The sequence below is a fragment of the Harpia harpyja genome, chromosome 4 (assembly GCF_026419915.1).
Source record: "Harpia harpyja isolate bHarHar1 chromosome 4, bHarHar1 primary haplotype, whole genome shotgun sequence".
Classification (NCBI taxonomy): Eukaryota; Metazoa; Chordata; class Aves; order Accipitriformes; family Accipitridae; genus Harpia; species Harpia harpyja.
Window position 1 is genome coordinate 44,755,404 of NC_068943.1, and position 22,180 is coordinate 44,777,583.

At 63.1% G+C, this 22,180-nt stretch overlaps 3 protein-coding genes across 3 annotated transcripts; 2 read left to right on the top strand and 1 right to left on the bottom strand.

Annotated features, from left to right (window-relative positions):
* Positions 1–1,238: 1,238 nt before the first annotated feature.
* Positions 1,239–6,520, top strand: MFRP (membrane frizzled-related protein). Its single transcript, XM_052786531.1, has 13 exons — positions 1,239–1,809; positions 1,913–2,024; positions 2,276–2,404; positions 2,773–2,934; positions 3,015–3,258; positions 3,353–3,483; positions 3,643–3,768; positions 3,923–3,999; positions 4,146–4,294; positions 4,488–4,618; positions 5,167–5,301; positions 5,462–5,589; positions 5,673–6,520. The coding sequence occupies exons 1-13, from the start codon at positions 1,756–1,758 to the stop codon at positions 5,895–5,897; spliced, it is 1,803 nt and encodes a 600-aa protein (XP_052642491.1). The 5' UTR covers positions 1,239–1,755; the 3' UTR covers positions 5,898–6,520.
* Positions 6,521–6,635: 115 nt separating this feature from the next.
* On the top strand, positions 6,636–10,931 carry C1QTNF5 (C1q and TNF related 5). Its single transcript, XM_052786532.1, has 3 exons — positions 6,636–8,130; positions 9,025–9,257; positions 9,856–10,931. Exons 1-3 carry the CDS (start codon positions 7,913–7,915, stop codon positions 10,371–10,373), a joined length of 969 nt encoding a protein of 322 aa, XP_052642492.1. The 5' UTR covers positions 6,636–7,912; the 3' UTR covers positions 10,374–10,931.
* A 6,504-nt stretch (positions 10,932–17,435) lies between these two features.
* On the bottom strand, positions 17,436–21,298 carry RNF26 (ring finger protein 26). The gene has a single exon (XM_052786540.1). The coding sequence runs from the start codon at positions 21,151–21,153 to the stop codon at positions 19,726–19,728; it is 1,428 nt and encodes a 475-aa protein (XP_052642500.1). The 5' UTR covers positions 21,154–21,298; the 3' UTR covers positions 17,436–19,725.
* Positions 21,299–22,180: the final 882 nt, after the last annotated feature.

Genomic DNA, 22,180 nt, shown 5'->3' on the forward strand with positions numbered 1-22,180 from the left:
TCAGGCAGCACATTCCCACCAGCTGCCCCATGCACACTCCTCAAAGCAGCCTGAGTTCAGGCCCGGACTCATGGACAGGAGGGAAGAAAACATTTTGTGGAATTTATATGTATTTATAGTGGACTTCGCTTAACCTGGAGCACCCCACCGCTTCCTGGCTTGCCAGGGACTTGCGCCGGGGGATGCTTTGGGTAGGTTTTTACCTGCCTCCTCATACAACGGTGCCTTAAACCATTTAGGGGAGTGGGACGCCATTGGGGTTGCACAGGAACGTCCATCCTGTGGAGCAGAGGGAGGGGAGGACAGTGGCTTTCCGGGACCATCTGCAATTGGGGCTTTTTTCTTCCTGCGATCAGGAGCCCCCCTGGGTGCCCGGGGATGCATGTCCCCATCCGCCCTGCTGCTCTATCCTCCAGCTAGCAAATGCCAGTGGCCTTTTTAGCCTTTTCTCTAATTTATTCTCCTCCCCATCCTGCCTTGCCTGAGGTGCAATGGGAGGAGAGATGGGCCTGACCCAGCACAATCCCAGCCCCAGCCCGCAAGGCAACTACATCCAACCCAGCAACCCATCCTGCTTCGCCCTCACTGGCCCTGCGGGCACAGGCTGAGCACTCTCGAGCCATGAGCATCCCGCCCAGCCTGGGGCATCCCGGCGGGGCTCAGGGGAGGGCAGGCCAGGATGGAGGGGCTGCCCGCGGCAGGTACCGGACTGGGGCAGCGTTGCTGCTTGGCAGGTGGCTTGTTTACTGTGTAAGCAAGATGGGCGGGAAGTGTCTCGTACAAGGGAGACTCGTGCAGGAATAAATTTTAGCTCGAACAGAGCGCTGTGTACATGTGCTTGTCTCTGGGTGAGCAGATGAAGGACTGTGGCTCCAGCAGCGGGAGGGAAACCGCCACCGGTGCCGGAGCAGCCTGTCCGTGTGTGGCTCCAGAGGCCCAGGAGCACCCGTGTCCCGGCGCTTGCCAGGAGCAAGGGAGACATGAGTGCAGGCAGCAGTCCCTCTCCTCCAGCAACCTGCGGTGCCCGGAGGCAGAGGGAGCCTTTCCTCCTACTCCAGCCCTGCGGAGCTCCCCAGTGCCCATGCTCTTCCCCCAAAGCCCCTGAACAATGGCCCCTTTCTCCCCTGCTTAGGGATGGAGACGGGCACCGAGGCATTAAGGGGCAGCGGGAGTGCAGGTGGTGGGGCTCAGGTGCCCAGTGCTGGGGAGGCACAAGGGAAGGAAGGACACGTTCGGCCTGGGCTCCCCAGCGCAGCCCCTTCAGTGCCGCCCTGTGCCGGTAGGGAGCCCGGAGGAAGCAGGCAAACCAGCGGTGCCGCCATGCACCCAAAAGCAGGGTCCCTGGCGGGACGGGCTCCCAGCGGGACGGGTGCGAGCACACCTTCCCCTTTAAGACGCTGGTTCTCTGTGCCAGAGCCTGACCTCGGCATCCTCAGCTGAGCTGGATTAACAGGCGAGGGGGAAGGGGCCTGCAGAAGGGACTGGGGCCGCAGGTCTCCCGGGGCTCCCCGCATTCACGGTGCTGCAGGCATGGCCCTCGGGGCTCCTGGGGGTCCAGTGCTGGGGTGGCACGTGTAGGCACAGCTGGCGCTGCCACCACCTCTGCCCCGGTGCCTGGAGCGGGGGTCCCCACGCCACCCTGGCACCAATGGGGGCAGCTGGGGAGGGGCAGGTGGTGGGGCAGGCAGCTGTGCTGGGGGGCAGAGCACGCTGGGGAGGCTTTTAGCCAGGCTGCGCTGGGAATCGCCCGCTGCCATGAAAGACTTCACCGAAATCACACTTTGCCCCGAGGCTCTGGACCACAGCAAGGTAGGGCTGGGGGTGTGGGTGCCACTTAGGGGTCCCTGCCTAGCCACCCATGGGTCCCTGCGGTGTACTCCCCATGGTGCCACCCACGCTTGCTCTCCTGCAGACTGAGTTCTGCAACCCTGTCTTCGAGGGCGAGGAGCCCCGGGCAGCGCCAAGCACCGAGCACCCACCAGACGAGGACGGGACCAGCTCCGCATCGCCCCAGGACGGCCTCGGTACCAGCTTGGGGGTTTGTACACACGCCCCTGTCCATGGGGACGCCAGGAGCAGCTGTGGGTCTGGGAGCGGGGTGGTGGGGCAAGTTCCCCGCTGGGCTCTGGGGCCGCTTAGGAGACCCACTAACACGCCAGGGACAAGAGGTCAGGACGTGCCCAGCCAGGGGTCAGCCAGCTGTGCAGGGAGGTGGCAGGGTAGGGGTATGGCCAGCAGCACCCCGGCTCTGCCCGCTTTCCTCGCCTTCCCACAGGCCGGCAGCTCTGGGGCCAGGCAGGCTGGCGGTACCGCACCGACTGCAAGTTCACCTGGCTCTGCGTGGCTCTGATGAGTGCCATCCTTCTCTTCCTCATCGCCCTCCTGCTGGGCATCGTCATCCACCGTGAGTGCCCAAGCAAGGAGGGATGGGGGATGGGCTGCGACCATGGGGTGGGGGACACAGAACCAGCTCAGAGGAAGAGGGGGGCACGGTGAGGGCATCCATCCTACACAGGACCTCCCAGGGCCTGCCCATCATGGGGAGAGAGTGCCCCCGTGCACAGGAGCAAGGGGGATCTCCACCTCCCTGGGATGTGGCAAGGTCACTGGGCCCTCTGAGAGCTATGTGGGATCCCCCTGGGACCTGCACACGTGTGGGGTAGGGTGGGAGCACAGAACGTGGGGCTGGCTGGGCTTCCTAAGCCCCCTCCCTGCACTGCAGCCATTTCTCCCTGCTGGGGCTGAGCTGTCCCTGCTCTTCCCTGGGCACAGAGCTGACATCCCCGCAGCCACCCGGCACTCCAGCCGCAGCCCTGCCCGCCCGTGGCGCTGCCGCCACTGCTGCAGCACCCATCCGAAGGGACCCCCCGGCCCCCAAGACAGCTGCCACCCCAACCCAGAGCTGGCTGCCTACAGCCGGCACGGCAGCACCGGGTAAGTCCCAAGTGGGGTAGTGTGCCGGGACAGCAGTGCCCCACAGTACTAGCTCATGCCCACACTGTTGCCCCGTGCAGCCTGCGGCGGGACCTTGCGGGGCCCCGAGGGCTCCTTCAGCTCTCCCAACTACCCCGGCCCCTACCCACCCGACGCACTCTGCATCTGGCGCATCGAGGTGGGCCCTGGCCTCGCCATCCAGCTGAAGATGGAGACGTTCAGCGTGGAGGGCACTGCCTCCTGCCTGTTTGACCGTGTGGAGCTCTACGAAGAGCAGGGGGCCGGTGGCACAGATCCTGCCCCAGCTCGGGGGGGCCCATCCAGGTAGGGCCCCTAGCACCCGGGCTTTGTGGCGGTGCAGTAGAGAGGGGGCACCATCTCCGGGAGTGAGCACTGTCGCCCCTTGTTGTGCCCCTAGGTTTTGCGGCAATGTGGCCCCCCCGACCTTCAACACCAACTCCAACCACCTGCGCGTCACCTTCGTCTCCGACAGCAGCGTGGGCGCCCCAGGCTTCAGCGCCCACTACCGTGCTGTGGCTCCCAGTGAGAGTGAGTACCCCTGCCCCCGGGCATGGCCAGGACTCCTCGCTGCAGGCAGGCAGTGGGTAGTGCCAGGGGGGTCTCCCGTAACGCCCCGGGGCACTGGGGCAGGGGAGGGTGCCTGGTGGGACACCCCCGCCAGCCTGGCCGTCTCTGCCTGCACTGCAGAGAGCTGTGCCTGGGATGAGCACTTTTGTGACCAGGGGCTCTGCCTCCACCTGGGCTTCATCTGCGACGGCTTCCACGACTGCATGGACAAGAGCGATGAGGCCAACTGCAGCCTGAAACACAAAGGTGGGCCAGCCCCGCTGCCCGCAGCCCACAGCCCCCGTGGCACCTGGCCAGAGGGCACGGTGACGGGCAGTGGGAGGCAGGGGCGGGGGAGCAGGGAGATGGGGTGAAGGGAGAGGGGCAAGGTGTAAAGCTGCATGTGTGTGTGTCCCTGCAGAGTGCGGGGGGCCACTGACCACCTTGGAGGGGCACTTCTCCACCCCGAGCCATCCCCAGCCATACCCACACCAGCAGGTGAGAGAACGGATGCCAGCGGGACGGAGGTGGGAGCAGGGCGAGGGTGAGGGTGGGCAGGGAGGAAGGCAACACCCCCACCAGGGAGAGCTGGGGGTGCCCCTGCCCGGCTTCATAGGTGTTGCTGGCTGCCCCCTGCCCTGCAGCTGTGCCTCTGGCAAATCTCAGTGCCCGTGGGCCACGTCATCGACCTACACTTCCACAACTTCAGCCTGGAGTCACACGAGGACTGCAGCTTTGACTTCGTGGAGGTGCACGACAGCGCAGGCACGGGGGCTGCCAGCCTCATGGGCAGGTACAGGCACACCCCTGATATCTCTGGCCCTGCTGCACCAGTATGGGTGCACTGGGATCCCGTGGCTCAGCTGGGGAAACTGAGGCACGGGGCAGGCTGGTGAGGAGGAGCCACCGGAGGAGAGGGTTTGGGGAGGTGCTGGTCGGCCCCGCTGCCCACCTTGACGCCATCCTGCTCCCCACAACCCCGGCAGGTTCTGCGGCCACCAGCTGCCACCCACCCTGACCTCCTCACGCCATGTCATGACTGTCCTCTTCGTGGCAGACGAGGGAGTAGCAGACAACGGGTTCTTCGCCACCTACCAAGCCCACAATGCCACAGAGAGTAGGTAGCCAAGCAAGGGCGCAGGCTGCCCAGAGGGGCTGTGCAGTAACCATCCTTGGGGGTTTTCAAGGCCAGACTGGATAAAGCCCTAGAAAAAAACTGCTCTCGCTCCATAGCTGACCCTGCCTGGAGCAGTAGGTTGGGCTACAGGCCCCTGGGGTCCCTTCTCACCTGAATTACCCTATAACCCTATTGATCCCAGCCATGGGGATGTGCCCTGGAAGGGCTCACCTGCACCCTGGCATGATCCATCACCTGAGGCCTGCCCCCAAAACCTCAGGGAATTTGGGATCTCCCTAAGCTGGGCCAGTGATGGTCATGTATCAGCTGTGTCTGCCAGGTGGCAGTGCTCTGCAACCCCTCACCTGGATGTCCCCTGGCCAGTGACCAAGAAGAGCAGAGGCAGGAGTGGTCAGCATGGAAACAGGCTGACTCCCAGCAGGGAGGCCACCCACCATCGGCACGACCCAGGCCACAGCCAGCCTGCTCTCTGCCTGTGCCCATGCCCGAGCCCATGCCTTGCCACGCTGGCCCCTCTCATTTTACAGAGACCTGTAGCCCCGCGGAGTTCTCCTGTGGAAATGGTGAGTGCCAGGCACTGGAGTCTGTGTGTGATGGCTGGCATGACTGCCCTGATGGCACCGATGAGCTGAACTGCACTGGTGTCTCCTACCCGGCCTTTGGTGAGTGCCACCCTCGGGTGCTCCACTCAGCACTCAACCCCCCCCTGAGCCCACCTGACATGGGAGACATGCTGGCAGCTGCCCCATGGCTAACATCTGCCTGAGGCACACCTTGTGGGCATCACTCCTGCTATAAGTGAAGCACCTCACCCTGTGGTAGGGTCTGTCTGTGAGCCTGTGGAAGTGGAGATGTGCCTGGGGCTAGGCTACAATGCCACCTCCTTCCCCAACATCTGGCTGGCCATCCCGGACCAGGAGGGAGCCGCCGAGGTGCTGCAGGACTACCAGGTGAGCTGCCTGGGGGCTGCACGTGGGTCTGCCCGCACCACACCACACCACACGGTGCCACCCTCACCCCCACTCTCCCACAGACACTGATGGAGCTCGCCTGCTACCAGCACCTCCGCCTCCTCATCTGCAGCCTCTTCGTGCCCAAGTGCACCCCAGATGGGGGTGTCCTGCAGCCCTGCCGAGCCGTGTGCCTGGCTGCCGAGCTGCGGTGCCAGCAGTCCCTTGGCCTCCTCGGCATCCTCTGGCCCATCAACTGCAACATCCTGCCCGACTCCAACGACCCCGTAGAGTGCTTCCAGCCCTGACCCGGCAAGAGAATAGGAGCAGGGGCTGAAGCAGCCTGCCCAGAGCTGCTCCTCCACCCCAGATGTCCATCCCATCCTCCTCCTGTTGCAAATACCCAGCTGCTGGGGTGGCCCCCATCAGCAGCACCCCATTGCCTGGCTCCTCGCCTGCCCCTCTGCTCAGCGCTCAGCTCAGTGCCCAGATGCCAGGGGCTCGCCTGCAGGACCAAGTCCTTAGAGAGCAGGTGCCCCTTCCCAGCCTTGCTACAGGGAAAGGCTTGCGCTGGAGAGGCTGTGCCCACAGGTTGGAGCTGTGCTGGGGATACCACGCAAAGTCCCCCCGCCAAGCAGCAGGACAGTGGCAAAAGGGTTGAGCGCTGCCTCCCCATCCTTAGCCAACCCCGGGCGTGCTGGCCAGAGCTGTGCATGGTTCCCAGCCCACTTCTCTCTTTCAGCCTCTCCAGGCTGCGCATGGCCTCTTTCTCACAGCCCTCAGGCAGTTGCTAGCCTAGCAGGGGAAGGGTTAATGCTCCCCAAATGGAGCAAGGCTGGGCGAAGGTGAGTCAGGCTGCAGGCAGAAGAGCCCAGGGCTGCCCATGTCCCGCAGCCCTGAAGCCAGCAGAATAAACAGCGTGAGCAGCTGACAAACCTGATGGAGCAGGTGGCTTATTTGAGGAGGGTCTGTGTGTGGGTCCTGCCAGATCCCAGTGGAAAATGAGGCATGGGCCAAAGGAGAGAAGCCAGGGCTGGGGTGGGGAGTCTGAGCAGGAATGGAGGGGCACAGTTGAGACTGCCTGTCTGCAAGGGGGAACGGGCTGCTGGCTGTACCCTCGATGGGCTGGGGGGCTTGAAGGGCCCCAGGGAGATGGATGGGTCTTGGAGGGGGTGAGGCTTACAGTCCTATGGCGCGGGGAGGGGATCCTGCCCCAGCAAAGGCTGTGGCCCTGCTCCTGAGCTGGCTGTGCTGGCTTCAGGCCACCCTGATGGCCACAGGCCTGGCAACAACCTGCGGCCACAAACCAGCTCGCAGCTGGCCAAAAATAACAGGCCCTTCACACCTTGGGAGAGAGAAGCCAGGCAGCTCCCTGCCAGCACGCAGGCTGGCCCTGGTCATCCAGGGCAGAAATGCTCAGCTGGCAATGTCACCCGCTCTGCTGCGGGCACCGGCACAGGGAGGAGAAAGCCAGCAGTGCCACCATGCTTCCCACTGCCCTCACCTGCCCTGAGCGCATGGGAAAGGCCCCTGCCTGGCTGGGGTTACTGGGAGCAGGACCCACTCAGGTCAGCACCACTCTGCCCTTGCAGCTCGAGCCCACCTGGCTCCTTTGCTCCCTGTATGTCCCAGCTGCTGCAAGCTGGCTGCGGGGCACGGGGACTGCCCCCCAGCCACAGGACCACCCCACCGCTCGGCATCTGACTGTGTCCCTTGCATGCACTCGATGCTGGAACGAGTTAAAAGCAAGCTAGGAACGCCTTCGAAAGCCCGGCACGGTCCCAGCTTTGCCGCGTGCCCTGCAGTCACCTAGGGCTAGCCCTGCTTCCTGGCATGGCCACAGTGCTGCTCTGCCTGCGCTTCCACCTGCCTGCTGCTGCCTGGCACATTCCCTGCCCGCTCAGCCCCACACGCTGCCCCTGGGCCCTACGTCGGCACCCCCCAGCTGGCTCCTGCAGCTCCCCGCGGGTGCTCCTGGGGCTGGCACTGCTAGTCTGCGTGCGCCCCGCTGTCCCCCTTGCCTCAGCCCTGCTGCCAGGGTCAGCCCCGAGGCTGCCAGTGAAGGGACCCGCGTGCCCCGAGGGCTCCCTCTCCCTTCTGCTTCTCCAACCCTGCCTGTCTTTGCCGGGTTTCCCTCCCTTGGCCTTTCTCTTGTTCCGCTTTCACTCTGCTGCCTGTTTCCTCCCATTTCCCTTCCCTCCGTCCTGCTGCCCGGGTGCCCAGACGTGTTCAGCCGCGGTGGCTTGCAGCCCGTGCCTCCTCTCCCTTTGCCAGGCTGTTTGTCTCGCTCTCCCTTCCCCCTGCTTACAGCACTTCTGACACCATGGGATTATTTTTCTTTTTCCCCTTGTCTTGTAGCTTTTGGCTCCCAAGGCCCTTGATTTCCTTTGGAGTTTGGGAGGAGAGACGTGAGGAGGAGGGGGGGGGGGTGGAGAGGCTGCCTTTCCTAGGGCCTTCGTCAGAGCGAAGTGGTCAGGAAGAGCCGCAGCCCTTCCACGCCGGAGAGCAGCGAGGCGCCGGGGCAGGAGCCGCAGGATCGCAGTGAGTGGGGCTACCCCGCTCTGTCTGCCCCACGCTGGGGGGAGCTGGGACTCGCCGGGGTCCTGGCTCCAGCGCCTGGGCGGAGGAGAGACACTTCTCTCCTCCTTTTCCTCTTTGTTGCAGCCGTCGCGTCCAGGAGGGGGAAGAGAGCGGCTTTGCCGGGGCAAGGCCACGGGGAGGGGGCCAGCGCCGGTCGCGGGGCTCCGCTCTCGCTGTGCTGATGTGGGAAGAGCTGGGGGCAGCCCGGGCAGCAGGGTGGTCCCCAGCACCGGGGTGGTCCGGCACTGCCAAGGATGCTGCAGCCCCAGACAGCTGTGCCCCAGGGAGTCGGCCGGACGTTGAGCAGAGCTGCCGGCAGCAGGGATGCTGCCAAGGGCTGGGCCGCGACACAGCCCCACGCTCCCCAAGCTGCCGCCCGGCCGCGCACCGCCTGGACGCAACAATCCCACCCCACGCCCGGCTTGCAGCTCACCCGCTGCCCTCCAGCTGACACCCCAACAGTCCCCTGCCAGCACCCCCACGCACACCCATAGCCGGGCACGCCGCCAATGTGGCAGCTCCCACCCCAAACAGCCCCCAACCGCACGCACAGAGCTACTGCCTCCCACATGTGCCGCAGCTCCCTCCCCAGCTCCCTGGCCCCAGCGCCCCCATGAACCGTCCCGCGGCGGGGCACGCCGGTGGGCTGCAGGACGATGCGGCGGCACAGCCGGCGATGGGGATGCTGCGGCAGGTGCGGCCAGTGGTCAGGCCTTGCTGTAGGGAGCAGCCGAAAAGGCAAAGGGGGAAAGAAGGGAGGAACAGCACCCGCTCCCTGCCAAGCACTGCAAGCCTGTTTCCCAGCCCTCTTCGCTGAGGTCCCCAGAGCCGTTACCCTTCTCTGCCCCCTTCCAGCCCCTCCACGGCAGACGAGATGAAGCAGTTCTTCCTCCTCTTCCTCCTCGGGTTCATCACCAGCTCCTTGCAGATCGAAGACAACAAGATCCCTGGGCTGTGCTCAGGGCAGCCGGGCATCCCAGGGACCCCGGGCCTGCATGGGGCCCAGGGTCTGCCAGGCAGAGATGGACGAGACGGCCGGGACGGGGCGATAGGGATGCCAGGAGAGAAGGGCGAGATGGGCCCTCCTGGTAAGAAAGGAGACATCCCGGCTGGGGAGGGGGACCTGCTCTTCCCTGCCTGTGGGGAATGCCCTCATGCCAGGGGGTGAGCCCTGGATGCTGGCACAGCCCCACATTGCCAAACCAAGAGCGAATCCTGCAAAAGTGCCCCTTTCATGCCACCACCGCCCCTCCGGTCCTGCCTGTGGTGACCCTGTGCTCCTGCAACAGGCAGCAGCTCCACGTCACGGGCAAAGCTGCATTTCTGTCCATCCCCACTGCCATCCTTCTCTTCCACCCCCCGCTTTAGGAGGGCCCACCAAGCTGTCCCTGGAATACAGCTGCATCGTCTCCGTCCTGGCTCCTGGGCTGGGGTTTCTCCCAGCCTATGGGGGTTTCTCTTGTCACTGTGCCCACTTATCACGTGCACCTCGCCTTCCCCACTTGTGCTGCTTCCCCAGGCAGAGCACTGGCCACGGCGGGTATTCACCACCTGCGTCCTGTGGAAGGCTTGTCATCCTGGTGGGATTGGGGCTGGGCAGAGGGGCTGGGGGAGGCTTGGATGGCAGCGGGCTGTGGTGGTGGCGATGGCTTAGAGGTAACCCTGTCCCCCTCCCGCCTGCCCCAGGAGCGCCTGGTCCCCGCGGGGAGGTGGGCAGCCCCGGCGTGGATGGCCTGCACGGTGAGAAGGGGGCGCAGGGCGAGTGCGCGGTGGCCCCCCGCTCGGCCTTCAGCGCCAAGCGCTCCGAGTCACGCAGCCCGCCGCTGGCTGATCAGCCCATCCGCTTCGACGTCGTGCTCATCAACGAGCAGGGCCACTACGACCCCACCACAGGCAAGTTCACCTGCGAGGTGCCCGGCCTCTACTACTTCGCCGTCCACGCCACTGTCTACCGCGCCAGCCTCCAGTTCGACATCATAAAGAACGGCCAGTCCGTCGCCTCCTTCTTCCAGTACTATGGGAACTGGCCCAAGCCCACCTCGCTCTCGGGGGGAGCCTTGGTCCGCCTGGAGCCCGAGGACGAGGTGTGGGTGCAGGTGGGCGTGGGGGACTACATCGGCTTCTACGCCAGCGTCAAGACAGACAGCACCTTCACCGGCTTCCTTGTCTACTCCTACTGGCAAAACTCCGCCGTCTTCGCCTGAGGCTGCCCTCGGCTGCGGCCAGGGCCAGGGCGCGTGCCCCTTCCCAGCCACCGGCGCGCCGGAGAGAGCGGTGCCAGGGTCCGGCCGCGTGGGAGCCGGGACACCAGCACCCCCGCCCTCCTCCGCTGCTGCCGCCCAGTGCAGGGCAGGAACACGGCCCCTCTGCCACCCCAGGGGTGGCGGGGAGCACCCCTTCAGTGGCGCTGCGTAAGAGCGAAGTATTATCTCGGGCACCCGGCTCTGGGGCAAGACGCCCGCGCCAGGGAGCCGCAATAACCCGGCTGTCGTATGTTACTCGCCATGGCCGCCTCGGCACGCAGCGTAGCCCTGCTGGCACGGGCACGGAGCCCCGGCCCGTGCTGCCAGCTTCTTCCCACGCGCAGGGCGAGCCCGGGCTACCTGGCCGCTGGCACGGCAAGGGGCCCGTCCCGCCGCGGCCCTGGCATGCCCCAGGGCTACCAGCTGCCTTTCCCCGTCAGCCCCGCTTCCCCGCCCTCCGGCCGCCCCGGCGCCTCCCCCTCTTCCTTCACCCTCACTAAAGGTGTCCTCGACCGTACCCTCAATAAAGGGCTCCTCAGCCACGCGTGTGCCTGCTGCGTGTGTGCCGGGTCCCGCCGGCTCCTCGGGGCGGCGGGGGGGGAAACCCGGACCCGTGCCGGGCTCGCTGGGGTGCCGGCACCCCTCTGGGGAGGCTGCTGCCGGCGGAGCAGGGCTGCGCGGGTGCTGGGGACCCGCGGGAGCAGCGAAGCGGGCCGGCGGTACCGGGGGCCGGCAGGGCTGTGCCTGAGGGGGGGGTCCCGGGCCGGGGGAGGGGAGGGGACGGTCCCGGGTCTCCGCCGCGGTGGCAGGGCCAGCGGGAGCCACTAGATGGAGGCATCGGCGTCCCTTAGCGAGGGCACACGCCGCTGCGACAGTCCGCCCCGCTCCACACGCACACATACGCACACGGCGAGGACCGACGCCTTGCTGGGCGTGAGGGTCCCGTGGCCGCGAGGGCCACCCCCGTGGGAGCGGGCTTGCCCGGGGCGAGGCGGGGACCCCGGGCCGGGGGTGGGGAGCGAAGGCGGAGGGGGGGGTTGTGTATGTGCTGGCCCCGCGCTCCCGGGACGGGGCTTGCGGGGACCCCTTCCTGCCTGACACCGCCCCCCCCCCCGCTCCAGTGTGAACGCGGTGACCCGCCCCTGAGAAAGGTCCCTATTTTTAGCAGGGGAATGAAGAGCTTCCTCATTCCTGCCCAAAATAGGTCCCTGCGGGAACCAGCCAGGGAGGGGGCTTTTGGCCAGGGGCCGAGCTCCTTAATGGGCCCTGCTGCTGGAGCTCCTTAATGGGCCCTGCTGCTGGAGCGGGCTGCTCTGCCCGGCCGTGGGGTGGCAGCTGGGCTGGGTTCTTCTCCTGGCCATGCCAGCGGGACCTCACAGGCCATCACCAGCTCAGGACCCCCCTTACACGGCCAGCCAGCCACCTCTCCGCTGTCCCGGCTCCCCTGCTGCCCCCCAAGCAGTGCTGCGTGGAGCCCCCAGGACCATGGCCAAGCCCATCTGGGATGAACAAATCCCGTGGCCCTGCTCACCTGCCTTGGCTGGGAGCTGGGGCTCCCTGGCAGCAGCCATGGGGCTAGCCCATGTGCCCCTGTGGAGAGCCAGCACCACCCCCAAAGGGGGCTGCCCACAGCCCCACAGCTCCCCACCCTGGGACTGGGGACCATGCAGGGACCTGAGGCCAAGGGCATGTCACTCCGCAACCTGCCTGGCTGTGTGGGTCTTGAGGGGGGATGCACAGTCCAGCAGCGCCAAGAGCCACCCCCAACCCATAGGGCCTGTGGAGGTGCTGGGACCAGGGGTGAAGCCTCGCTCCCCCCCAGGGTGCTGAGGGGCTCTGCTAGCCACCTTGCAGGCTCCTCTTCCCAGCCCCAGCTGCAGGATTGGGTTACAGTGGAAGTGTCTGTTTGGGTTGACGATGGCCTTTTCTGTAAGCGGAGCCGGCCGGGGGCAAACAATGCCGCAGAGCAGATCGATGGCTGGCGCTGTCTATTCTGGGAGGAGGAAAATTACTTTTCTTGAGATAAGGCTAGGAGAGGTGAGGGGGGCTGGGAGCATCCTCTGGTCCCTATCATGATGTGGGGGAGCACAGCTAACAGAGGCAGCCACAGACATAGCACTTGGCACAGCAGTTTCTGGGCTCTACTTTCTTTGAGATGCTCTTGGTCTTCTGGACACTTTGTCAGGGACCATTGGGGGACTGCTGGGAACCCTCTGGGGAACATGGGGGTGTGCCTGCTGCCACCTGGGGAGGATGAGGAAGAGGATAAGGAAATGACAAGGATATGGGAAGGAGAGCCACAGGAGACCTTGACTTCTGGCAAGTTTCTAGTAAGCTCCAGCTGCTTCTGATGACGTGTGCCAGCTGCCTCTGAGGAAGGAGTGCTTGAAGCCCCTGCTCCAGCTGAGCCCAGGTTAGGGAGGGGCCAGCATCCCTTAGACAGTGTAAGGCAGAAGCCTATATAAGAGCCAGGCTTAGCTCACAGGTACTGTAGTGCAGCTGATGGAGGCAGTAGTTTGTGCAGAAAGGTAAGCCGTTTTGGGGGGGTTTGTGTGGGTTTGGTGTTTTTAAAAAAAAAAAAAGAAGTGCCAGCACCTCTTCTCAGAGCAGCACACATGTCCTTGGCACACAAAGGTCACAGTTCCCAGCAGCCATTGGAGCAACTCTTCCTGCAATGCTGGAGGACACAGCCTGGCCTGCCCAGAGCTGCAGAGGGTGCTTGGGGCCTCTTGCTGGGGCTGGTGCACCTGGCTGACAGCCCGCAAGAAGTGTGCGGTTGTACACGTCTTGGAGCTGTGCTGCCAAGTGGAGGAGCTGCTGGAGGAGGTCAGCAGGTTGCATGGCATCGGAGAGGGCGTGAAGGAGATCAGCTGGATCATCTCTGAGACCCTACAAGAGCCCAAAATTTCCACTATGGTGGCAGAGCACGCACCTGCCAAGTTGAAAAGTGGAAACACCCTCAATGGTGAAGGTTGTCCTGGTGACTCCTGGCAGAAGGAGGATGGCTTCTGCTCCACCCAAAAGCTTGCTGTTATGGCGTATATTCAGTACCCTCATTGCTGATGAGAGGTGCAGGGAGCACTCTCCAGTCATCTTCAGGTGACCTCTGCCAGCAGGCCAGCTGACCTGATAAGGAGAGCTTTAAACTTGGAACGGCAAGGGAGGGGAAAATCCTCACTCAAGTGGGGATGTGGTGGGCAAACAAAGGGCTCGGAGCATGTGAACAGCAGGAACTCTGTTACCAATGAAACAGAACTGAAGTGGGGTCACTTCATCATAGGGGCACAGATAGGGCAGTGCCTGCAGGACAGTGTTGTGGACAAGCTCTCATGGCCTGCTGGGAAGCGGGCATGTGCGGGGGGCCACTAATGCAAGCAGCATGGGGTGGAGACAGGAGGAACTACTGGGCTGTGAGCACTTACAGGGCTGCAGCTTCTTGGGGATGATGGCTGATGTGGCAGCTGACGGGTGGATGATGGGTCAGGGTTAGCAGGCAGCTGTGTGGGTGTCTGCTACATGCCACCAGATCAGCACACAGCTTGCCTTCTTCAGGCATCTGGAAGAAACCCCATGTTGGCAGGCCCTGGTTCTTGCAGGCAGCTGGAATGCCCCCAATATCTGCTGGAGGGACAGTCTAGCAGAGCACAGGCAGCCCAGGAGGCTTCTGGAGCATGTTGACAACACCTTGTTGGCATGGGTGATTGAGGAGAGCTGCTCTGCTGGGCCTCACAGTCAAGGAAGGACTGGCCAGGGAAGCTCAGGGAAGCTCAGGGAAGCTTCCTGAGAGAAGAAGGAAAGACAAAAAGCAGGACCACAACCCTGGATTTCAGGAATGCAGACACTGGCCTCTTCAGGGATCTGCCTGGGACAATCCCATGTCCTGGTGAGAAGGGGTATCCAAGAGGACCAAGGATCAGCTCCTCCAAACTCAAGCGGTTTGTCCCAACAAGCAGGAATTGGAGGTGGCGGGTTATCTCTGTTGACCTAGGAGGAATAAGGAGCCTGCCTGAGCGTGCAGGGATGGGGCTAGGGCCAGTTCAGCAAAAGGAAATGCCAAGTCCTGCACCTGGAAAAGAATAACCCTACCCACCAGCACACACTGGTGGCTAACTGACTGGAAAGCAGCTTCCCAGAGAAGGTCCTGGGGATCCTGGCAGGCAGCAAAGCTACTACAAGCCAGCAGTGTGCCCTCATGGCAAGGAAGGCCACCAGCCTCCTTAGGAGGAGCATTGCCAGCAGCTCAAGGGAGGTGATCCTTCCCCTCTGTTCAGCACCGATCAGGCACAGCTGCAGTGCTAGGTCCAGCGTTGGGCTCCCAAATATAAGACATGGACATATTGGAGAGAGTCCATCAAAGGGCTGTCCACCTTCTACTGTGAGGATGATCAAACCCTGGCACAGGCTGCTCAGAGAAGTAGTAGAGTCTCCACCCGTGGAGATATTCAGAACCCGACTGGCCACAGTCCTGCGCAACCTGCTTTAGCTGCCCCTGCCTGAGCAGGGGGCTGGGCTGGATGATCTCGAGGTCCATGCCAGCCTCAGCCACTCTGTGTCCCTGAGACCTTGCCATGCTCAGCACTGCGCCTCTGAGGTGCTGGGATTGTTGCTGTGTTCAGGGAGCCAGCGTGGCTCCCTGTGTGAAGCTGCTAATGAGGGAGCAAAGCTGGTGCCCAGGAGCAGCCCAAAGGCCCCCCCGCGGTTCGGCTGCTGATCATCACCTGCTCCCTCCCTGACGGCCTGGTATCATTAGCTGCTCATGCTGCTGCGCATCTGCAGCGAGCGTCTGTCATGCCAGCTCCCTGCTGTCTGGCAGACGATGGCTGTTGTCCCCAGGCTGGGACTAGCGGCTCGTTAGGGCTGGGGTGTTGCAGCTGGGCTGACAAAGGGATCTCGGGGATTTTCCCAGGGCATGGGGGCCCCTGGTTTCAGCAAGCTGTCAGCCCCAACCACCCCAGTGCTCCTAAACTGGAGTAACCTAGCAGCCTCATGGTCCTCCCTCCTCTGGAAAGGGAGAAGTGTCTTGGCATTGTGATGGGCTGAGACCAGCCCACTCAGCTCATGTGTGAGGCTCCAAAGCAAGCTCTGGAGCAGGGAGTACCCCCGGGAATGCCAGATCTCATGCCCTGGGCTGGTCTGTGAGCATTGCTGCTGCTGGACATCCTCCCCAGGCAGTGCAGCCCTGCACCAAAAGCCACAGTGCCAGAGCAGGCGCGTCTGGCATGGCTGACCATCAGTCTTGGGGACCCTATGCATTGCCCATTAGCTAGGAGGTAGTTGCATTTTCCTCCCGTAATTGCTGGCTGCTTGGCCAGCGAGTGAGCCAAGTGTGTGCAGGATGGCACCCAGGGGAAGGCTGTGTCCTTCACATCCTGTCCTCGCTTGGCAGGCTCGGCCGCAGTGGCCTGAGATGGCTGAACACCCTCTCAGTCCGCTGCTGGGTCTGGCTGAGGGGGTGGTGGGCTGGGAGCACCCTGTCCCTGCAGGGGATGGCAGACGTTCCCCTGCTGGCCCAGCCCCCCTGCCCCAGGGCAGCTCTGCAGCCTCCCCCGGGGGTGCCCAGCCTGCCTCAGCTTACACACCCTGGGAGAGAGAGAGAGGAAGGCTGAGGAGTGCTTCAGTTTCCCCAGTTGTCACCCATCTGCAGCCAGACTCCTGCAGGGCTTGGGCGGGCTGCCAGCATGGCCCTCCTTCCCGTGCCTGCACTGTGCCTGGCAGAGCTGCACTCCCGCAGCAGATGCCCGTCTCTTTCTGGCCTTCTAGCAGCCCCCCCTCTCCCCACTGTGGTTTTCATCCTGGTTAAAATTAGCTAGTTTGTTGGCGTGGCCCTGCCAAGGCAGGTGACTTCAGGGCAGGGTGAGCCAGAACTCCTGGGGTCTCTGCCCATCAGGGTCCCGAAACATTTTTCCACACAATTTACAAGGATGCTAGAGAAGCAGAGGGTGTTTAAAAGCACGCAGCAACCTGCCAGGAGCTCAGATAATGGCCAGGGAGTAACTCATTGTGCAGCAAATGCATCTGCTCACCAGTAGCCCAGCACGGCTGAGCCTGCCACAGCCTTTCTGCCAGGCAAGACAGAGCCCTGTGCTGCCTGCTGCTCCACAACTCCTAGTGCTTTGGGTGCTGCCTCCTTACCTGGGACAGTCAGGCTTGCCAACACCCTCTGTCACGAGCAGCAGGACATCGAGGTGCTGAGGTCATGTGGGAGCAGGGATTACATGTCCCTGTGCATGTTCCTGCCAGCCTGGGAAATACTAATCGCTCTGCTTTGGGCTGCTCAGGCCCTGGGGAGATCCAGCTCTGGAGAACCTGAGAACGAATCCCTTCGCTCCAGTACGGAGAGGAACTGCTCTTGAAAAGAGGTGAAGCTGTGTGTACAAGCCCTTCTGCGAAGCGGCCATTGCTTTTCTCCTCACTAAACAGCTCTAAGTGACCTGAGTTAGCAGTAGAGAGAAGATGCCCACCAGTCCTGGGCCCTTGCCAACAAGAGCTACCCCAGCTGCTCTGCCTGCTCCTGGGCCCAGAAGAGGCTGCCGCACCAAACGCATCTCCAGGCAAGATGCAGACATTAGCACTGGTGCCTTGCAAGCTGAACTCTCTGCCCCCATGCATTGGCATATCCACAACCACCTCCTCTCTTGCTGTGGGTTAGCAGAGCAGGGGCTGGGGGGATGCCAGCCCTGGAAAGCCCACCCACTGTGTCTTCAGGTGTAGATTCATCTCCTGGGTGCCAGGCTTTTCCTGTGCAGCAGCCTGGCTCCAGGGTATTCCACAGCACTGCTTTTCTGGGTGCAAGCACCCGCAGACAAGTACCCCCTAGCTTGCTGGTGGTGTTGGCCTTCCAGCTGTGACCCTTGGTGGGGAGTGATGGGCTGGCTTCCTCTGGAGCCCAGGGGCAGAGGAGACCCCATCCCCCCAGAGAAAACCCCTTCCCAAGAATGAAGCAGCAGGCAGCTTTTGGTAAAGGAAATTTTAATCTGCTCAGTATCTAGTCCATAGTGCAAAGAGTTAAACTTAAGGCAAAGCTTTCTCTTTTTTATAAACAGGCAGCAAACAAACAGGCCCTAAAACAATAAGCATGACTGCTATAATAGAAAAAGGGTTTGAGGGAAGAAACTGCAGTCCTGGGGAGGTGTCCTTCCCCCCTGTAATTCATGTAGGAAACATTGCACCCCAAGATCCATGAGCTGGTCCCGACCAAACATGGCCTGCAGCATTGCCACGCTCCTGCTCCCAGGTGTCTCCAGAGGCACACCCAGGGAAGGGGGCAGCTCCCTGTCTCCTCTTGCAGGAGGACCTCTGCAAGTGCCTGCAACAAGCTGGACCCTGGGGAACACAGCCTGTGGGGCCACACTCACTGCTCCAGCAAGGGTTTGGCTACTCAACTGCAAGTGTCACTGGCTGCAGCCACAGGAGAGGTGGCTGGAGAGGACAAACATTAACATGGGTGGTGTGTGTCTGGGGAGGCACAGGGACAAGAGGCTGAGCAACAGGGCTTGGGCAGGGAGCTTTGCATCCCTGCAAAGTGAGATGGAAGCAGCTGACAGCCCTGGGGCCAGGCCCTTCTAACACCCATTAGTGCTCAGGAGCCCAGCTTGGCCCAGGGAGTCCCTGCAGCCCCCAGCAAACACGGGGGCAACCAGCCACTGCAGTGCCTCCCGGAGCAAAGCCACTCTCCAGCAAGATAGTATCTTGCCACAGCTCAGGTTTCCAGCGCAGAGGCGTCTCCCAGCATGGCCTGGCCTCTCTGCTGCCTCTGTTTTGGCTTAAATCACTAATCAAGAAGGAGAATAGAGAAGGAAGACCATGCCAGCCACCCTCAGGCTCTTGGCTTGCAGTCCAGGAGTCAAGACTCTTTCCAGTCTGGCTCCAGCCAAAATTGGCTGTGGCCCATGGCTGACCTCAGGCAAGCAGCTGGAAAAGGAAAAGCTGTTTAGTGCAAGGCCCTCTCGCAGCCCAGTAATTTCTTGGAATGGTGCTGGTTGACCAAGCTGGGAAGAGCCATCTCTGGCCTCCCCAGCCAGGATCGAATGCCCTCGTTAGACTTCAGGGGACACTTTTAAAATAAAACTAGCTACATTTCTGACAGACAGTAAGATAGAACAGCAGTGTAACCCTGCCCTAATCAAAGATAGCCGTGGTCCTGGCACTGCTCCATGCACACAACTGCAGATCGGCAGCACAGATATGCAGAACTTGTGCCTGGAGCTGGAATGTCTTAGTGGGCTCCCAGGTGCTTTGGGGTGTCCCCTCTCTTCCCAAAGAGTTACGCCCTCTTGCCAGCCCACCCTGGGAAGCAGCAAGCAAGCACTAGTGTGAACCACCCAGTTCCATGGCACGCTGAGCCTGAAGAAAATTTGTATTGCCTAGAGAGGATTCTCCAGCATTGGCTCAGACATGTGCTGCTGCTGCCAGGGCTGTGAGCGCTGGCCGGCCAGCCACCCCTCAGGTTCCTCAAGCAGCACCACCGCCCCTGCAGAAAGAGTAACTCTCTCCAGCCTCCCCATGCGAGTAACCTGATGTGTGCTTGCTAGTCTTGCATAGGTGATGCGTGGAAGCGGCAGCAGCACTGAGCTCTGCAGTCAGCAGGCCTGCAGGGAGCCCATGTTCATCTCAGCTCCTCTTTGTCCTGGGAAGGGGAATAGGAAGCTCAAAAACCAAAGCCACAGTGGCTGAGACACTGAAGTACCCCAGAAACCCTGCTCTTCTCCAGCTGAGAGCCAGGCTCAGCCCTCTGGAAGCACAGTCTAAAAAGCTCAAGTGTGCTCATTGGTCTCCTAGGGCCTTGCAAAAGGGGCACACTTCTCCCTTCCCAGGGAGCTCCCCCACTTAGGTGGTGGGAGGAGGAAACAGAGGCCTGAATGCAGTATGCCAGGTAGTTTTCTGGTCAGACCTTGGGAAAAACCCTCCCTTGCCTTGCACCAGCCTGTGATTCCCAAGAGGGCACAGCCTTTAACCTTTCCATCAGCTTTGGCTAGGAGGGACAAGAGCATCTTTCTGCACTCCGCTTTGGATCTCAGACTGCTGCAGGCTCGAGGCAACAGGCCCTGAAACAGCAAAAGTTGTCAACAAAAAAAAGGTAACTCAGCCTGCTGCAGAGATCAGTTATTGTGCTTGCTAGCAAGAGCTACAATCTAGTTACGTAGCAAATGTGGCTAGCAGACACCCCCCAACAGCCTTTTGCCCTTTCAGCACCATCCTTAGTTCTTTGGAAGCTGCTCAAGGCAGCTCTGGGAAGTTCTGCTTCCCGGCAAGAGGCAGACAGGGGTGCCCTTGACCTCCTGGGAAAATGACCCAAGCCACCCACGCCTTGGGCTCACAAGTACACATTGAGCGTCTGGAGGATCATCTGGCGGCACAGCGGGCAGTTGCGCTGGTAGATGGCCTGCTGCAGGAGAACTTCTGTGCACTCCTGACACAGGCACAGGTGCCTGCAGGGCAGAAGCAGGACTGTCTTGGTTTGGTCTTGACAGATGACACATTTCTTACGTTCCTCTTGTTCTTTCAGGAGCATCCAGGGGTCATCATCCGGAGTGCCCTGACCATCTGCAGCTGCTGCATTCAGCTGCTGCCTCCTCGGAGCTTTGCCCCAGGAGGTGCTCGGTTCCTCCCTGGGCGGCTGGAGACGCTGTCCTGCCACAGCACTTCGACTCAGAGCAGGACGCGCCTGTGGTACCTGCTCCACATTCAGCTGGCCCTCGTGCTCGGCTGGCAGCTGGCCGACCCCTGCCAGCACCAGCCTGCTGGGGGCTGTGGGTCTCGGGGCCGGCGCAGCTGCCCCTCGCTGGTTGCTTTCCCGGTTCATTGTTCTGCCTCCTCGGCTCCAGTTGGTCACCTGCAGGCTCCAGTCCACCAACCTGCGCCAGGCCTGAGAGGTCATGGCCATACCCAGTGTCAGGACCGCCACCTGATAGAGCCGCCACACATCCCGCTGCAGGCGGTGGTAGGAAGGCAGTGTGTTGAAGTAGCCCAGCACGTAGCCTGTCAGCGTCCACAGCAGCCCGGGGTTGAAGACAAAGGCGCTGACAACAATAATGAGGAGGAGCAAGCCCAGGCCATAAATATTCACGAAGAAGATGTTGATGAAGAGCTCGGCGACAGAGGCCAGGAGCTCAAAGGCCAGCTGGCAGGGCGACCACAGCAGGATGGACACGGCGATGGCCCCGCTGGAGACGTGCGCGAGGAAAGCGGCCAGCAGGTCCGTGACTCGGAGGAAGGGGCCAGCGACTGAGTCCCACAGGGCCGCGAGCAGGGTGAACAGGTTCTGCGTGCCGATGAGGCACACGTTGATGAGGCTGTTGACGAGGTAGGCCAGCAGGCTGGTGCTGATGGCCAGGCCCTCGCAGACCTGCCTGGCCAGGGCCTGCCCGCAGCCCAGCAGGCCGCAGAGCCCGCGGTGCAGCAGCTCCTTGCCCCGCAGCGTCAGGTGTGAGAGGAGGTGCCCCGCCACCTTCAGCCCCTCCAGGCCGCAGCAGCAGCCCCGCAGCAGGCCGGCCAGCCCCTGCAGGGCGCCCACCGCCAGGCAGCAGGCCGCCCGGGCCAGGGAGGCCAGCGAGAGGAGCAGCCCGTCCCAGCAGGCCAGCGCCCCGGCGGCCGCGGCGGCGGGGAGGCTGCAGGCCGCGGCCAGCAGCCAGAGCAGAGCCGACACCAGCGAGGACACCAGGAAGAAGTTCACGTCCAGCACCAGGACCAGCAGGTCCAGGGCCATCCGCAGGCCGCGGAGCAGCACGAACAGCAGGTCCATGGCGGCCAGCGGGCCCGGGCTGCGGGCCAGGCACCCCGCCGGGGCCCGTACGGGGCCGTCAGCCACGGCCCGCTGGAGGCCCCCCGGCGCTGGGCGCCGCCATCTTCGCTCGGGCTGCCGCGCGACGCCAGCCCAATCGGCGGCGAGGGCCGCGCCTCTCCCCGCCGCTCATTGGGCGGTTCGGAGGACGCGGCGGGGGAGCGGCCGCTGGGGGCGTGACTGCTGCCGGGCGGGGCGCCTGCGGCTGGGGAGGTGCCCCGCCCACTGCCGCGCATTTAAAGGGCCAGCGGCGCTCGTTTAACCGTGGCGGCGCCGCGGAGGCCAGGGCAGCCCGGGCCCGCTCCCAGCGCGGGGGGCCGGCCGGGACACGGTACGCACGGGCACGGCCGGGGCGTGAGAGCGGCCCCCTCGCCCTGGTTCCGAGCAGCAGCGCGGGGGGCACCCACCGCCCACGGGGTCCCTGGGGCCACACGTGTGATGAGAGGGTGACAGCCTCAGTCTTGGCACGGGGAAGGTTTGCACTTGCTAGCGGGGTCCCTGGGGCATGAGTGTTTGGGACAGGGTCATTTCAGGGCAGCACTGCTCTTACCCCACCACGCGGTTTCCTGCAGGATGTCCCAGAATAAACTCATGGCCGGGGCCTGGCCCAAGCTTACAGCCCCAGAGCAGCTCCTGCCAGCTCCTGGGCAGGGCGTGGGGCTGCCAGTGTCTCTGGCCTTCGCTGCGCCGTGCCCCAGGAGGTGGTCCAGCCCCGCCGCCCTGACGGCGATGACAAGCTCAGGAAAATCCAGCCCTGGAGCCCAAGGCTTTTTAAGGAAGGGGAGAGCGAGCGGAGCGGATGACCCATGGGAAAGACATCTGCAGCCCCGAGAGGCACCAGCCAGCGCGGAGCCAAGGAGGGAAGCACTGCACCCCTGGGCAGCAAGGGAGGAGCCCCGAGGGAGCAGGATGCTGGGGTCCCGTTCGTGCAGCTGCCTGCCCCTTCCCCTACATTTTCCCCCCGTAACACCCTGAGCCGGGGCAGGAG

Bases quoted from the DNA above. Each gene is read 5' to 3' on its own strand.
- C1QTNF5 (XM_052786532.1), top strand. From the start codon at position 7,913: ATGGGATTATTTTTCTTTTTCCCCTTGTCTTGTAGCTTTTGGCTCCCA. The intron at 8,131-9,024 runs GTGAGTGGGGCT...GCCCCCTTCCAG, and splicing joins GCAGGAGCCGCAGGATCGCA to CCCCTCCACGGCAGACGAGA. The intron at 9,258-9,855 runs GTAAGAAAGGAG...CGCCTGCCCCAG, and splicing joins GGGCGAGATGGGCCCTCCTG to GAGCGCCTGGTCCCCGCGGG.
- MFRP (XM_052786531.1), top strand. From the start codon at position 1,756: ATGAAAGACTTCACCGAAATCACACTTTGCCCCGAGGCTCTGGACCAC. The intron at 3,484-3,642 runs GTGAGTACCCCT...CCTGCACTGCAG, and splicing joins TGCTGTGGCTCCCAGTGAGA to AGAGCTGTGCCTGGGATGAG. The intron at 3,769-3,922 runs GTGGGCCAGCCC...GTGTCCCTGCAG, and splicing joins CTGCAGCCTGAAACACAAAG to AGTGCGGGGGGCCACTGACC.
- RNF26 (XM_052786540.1), bottom strand. From the start codon at position 21,153: ATGGACCTGCTGTTCGTGCTGCTCCGCGGCCTGCGGATGGCCCTGGAC.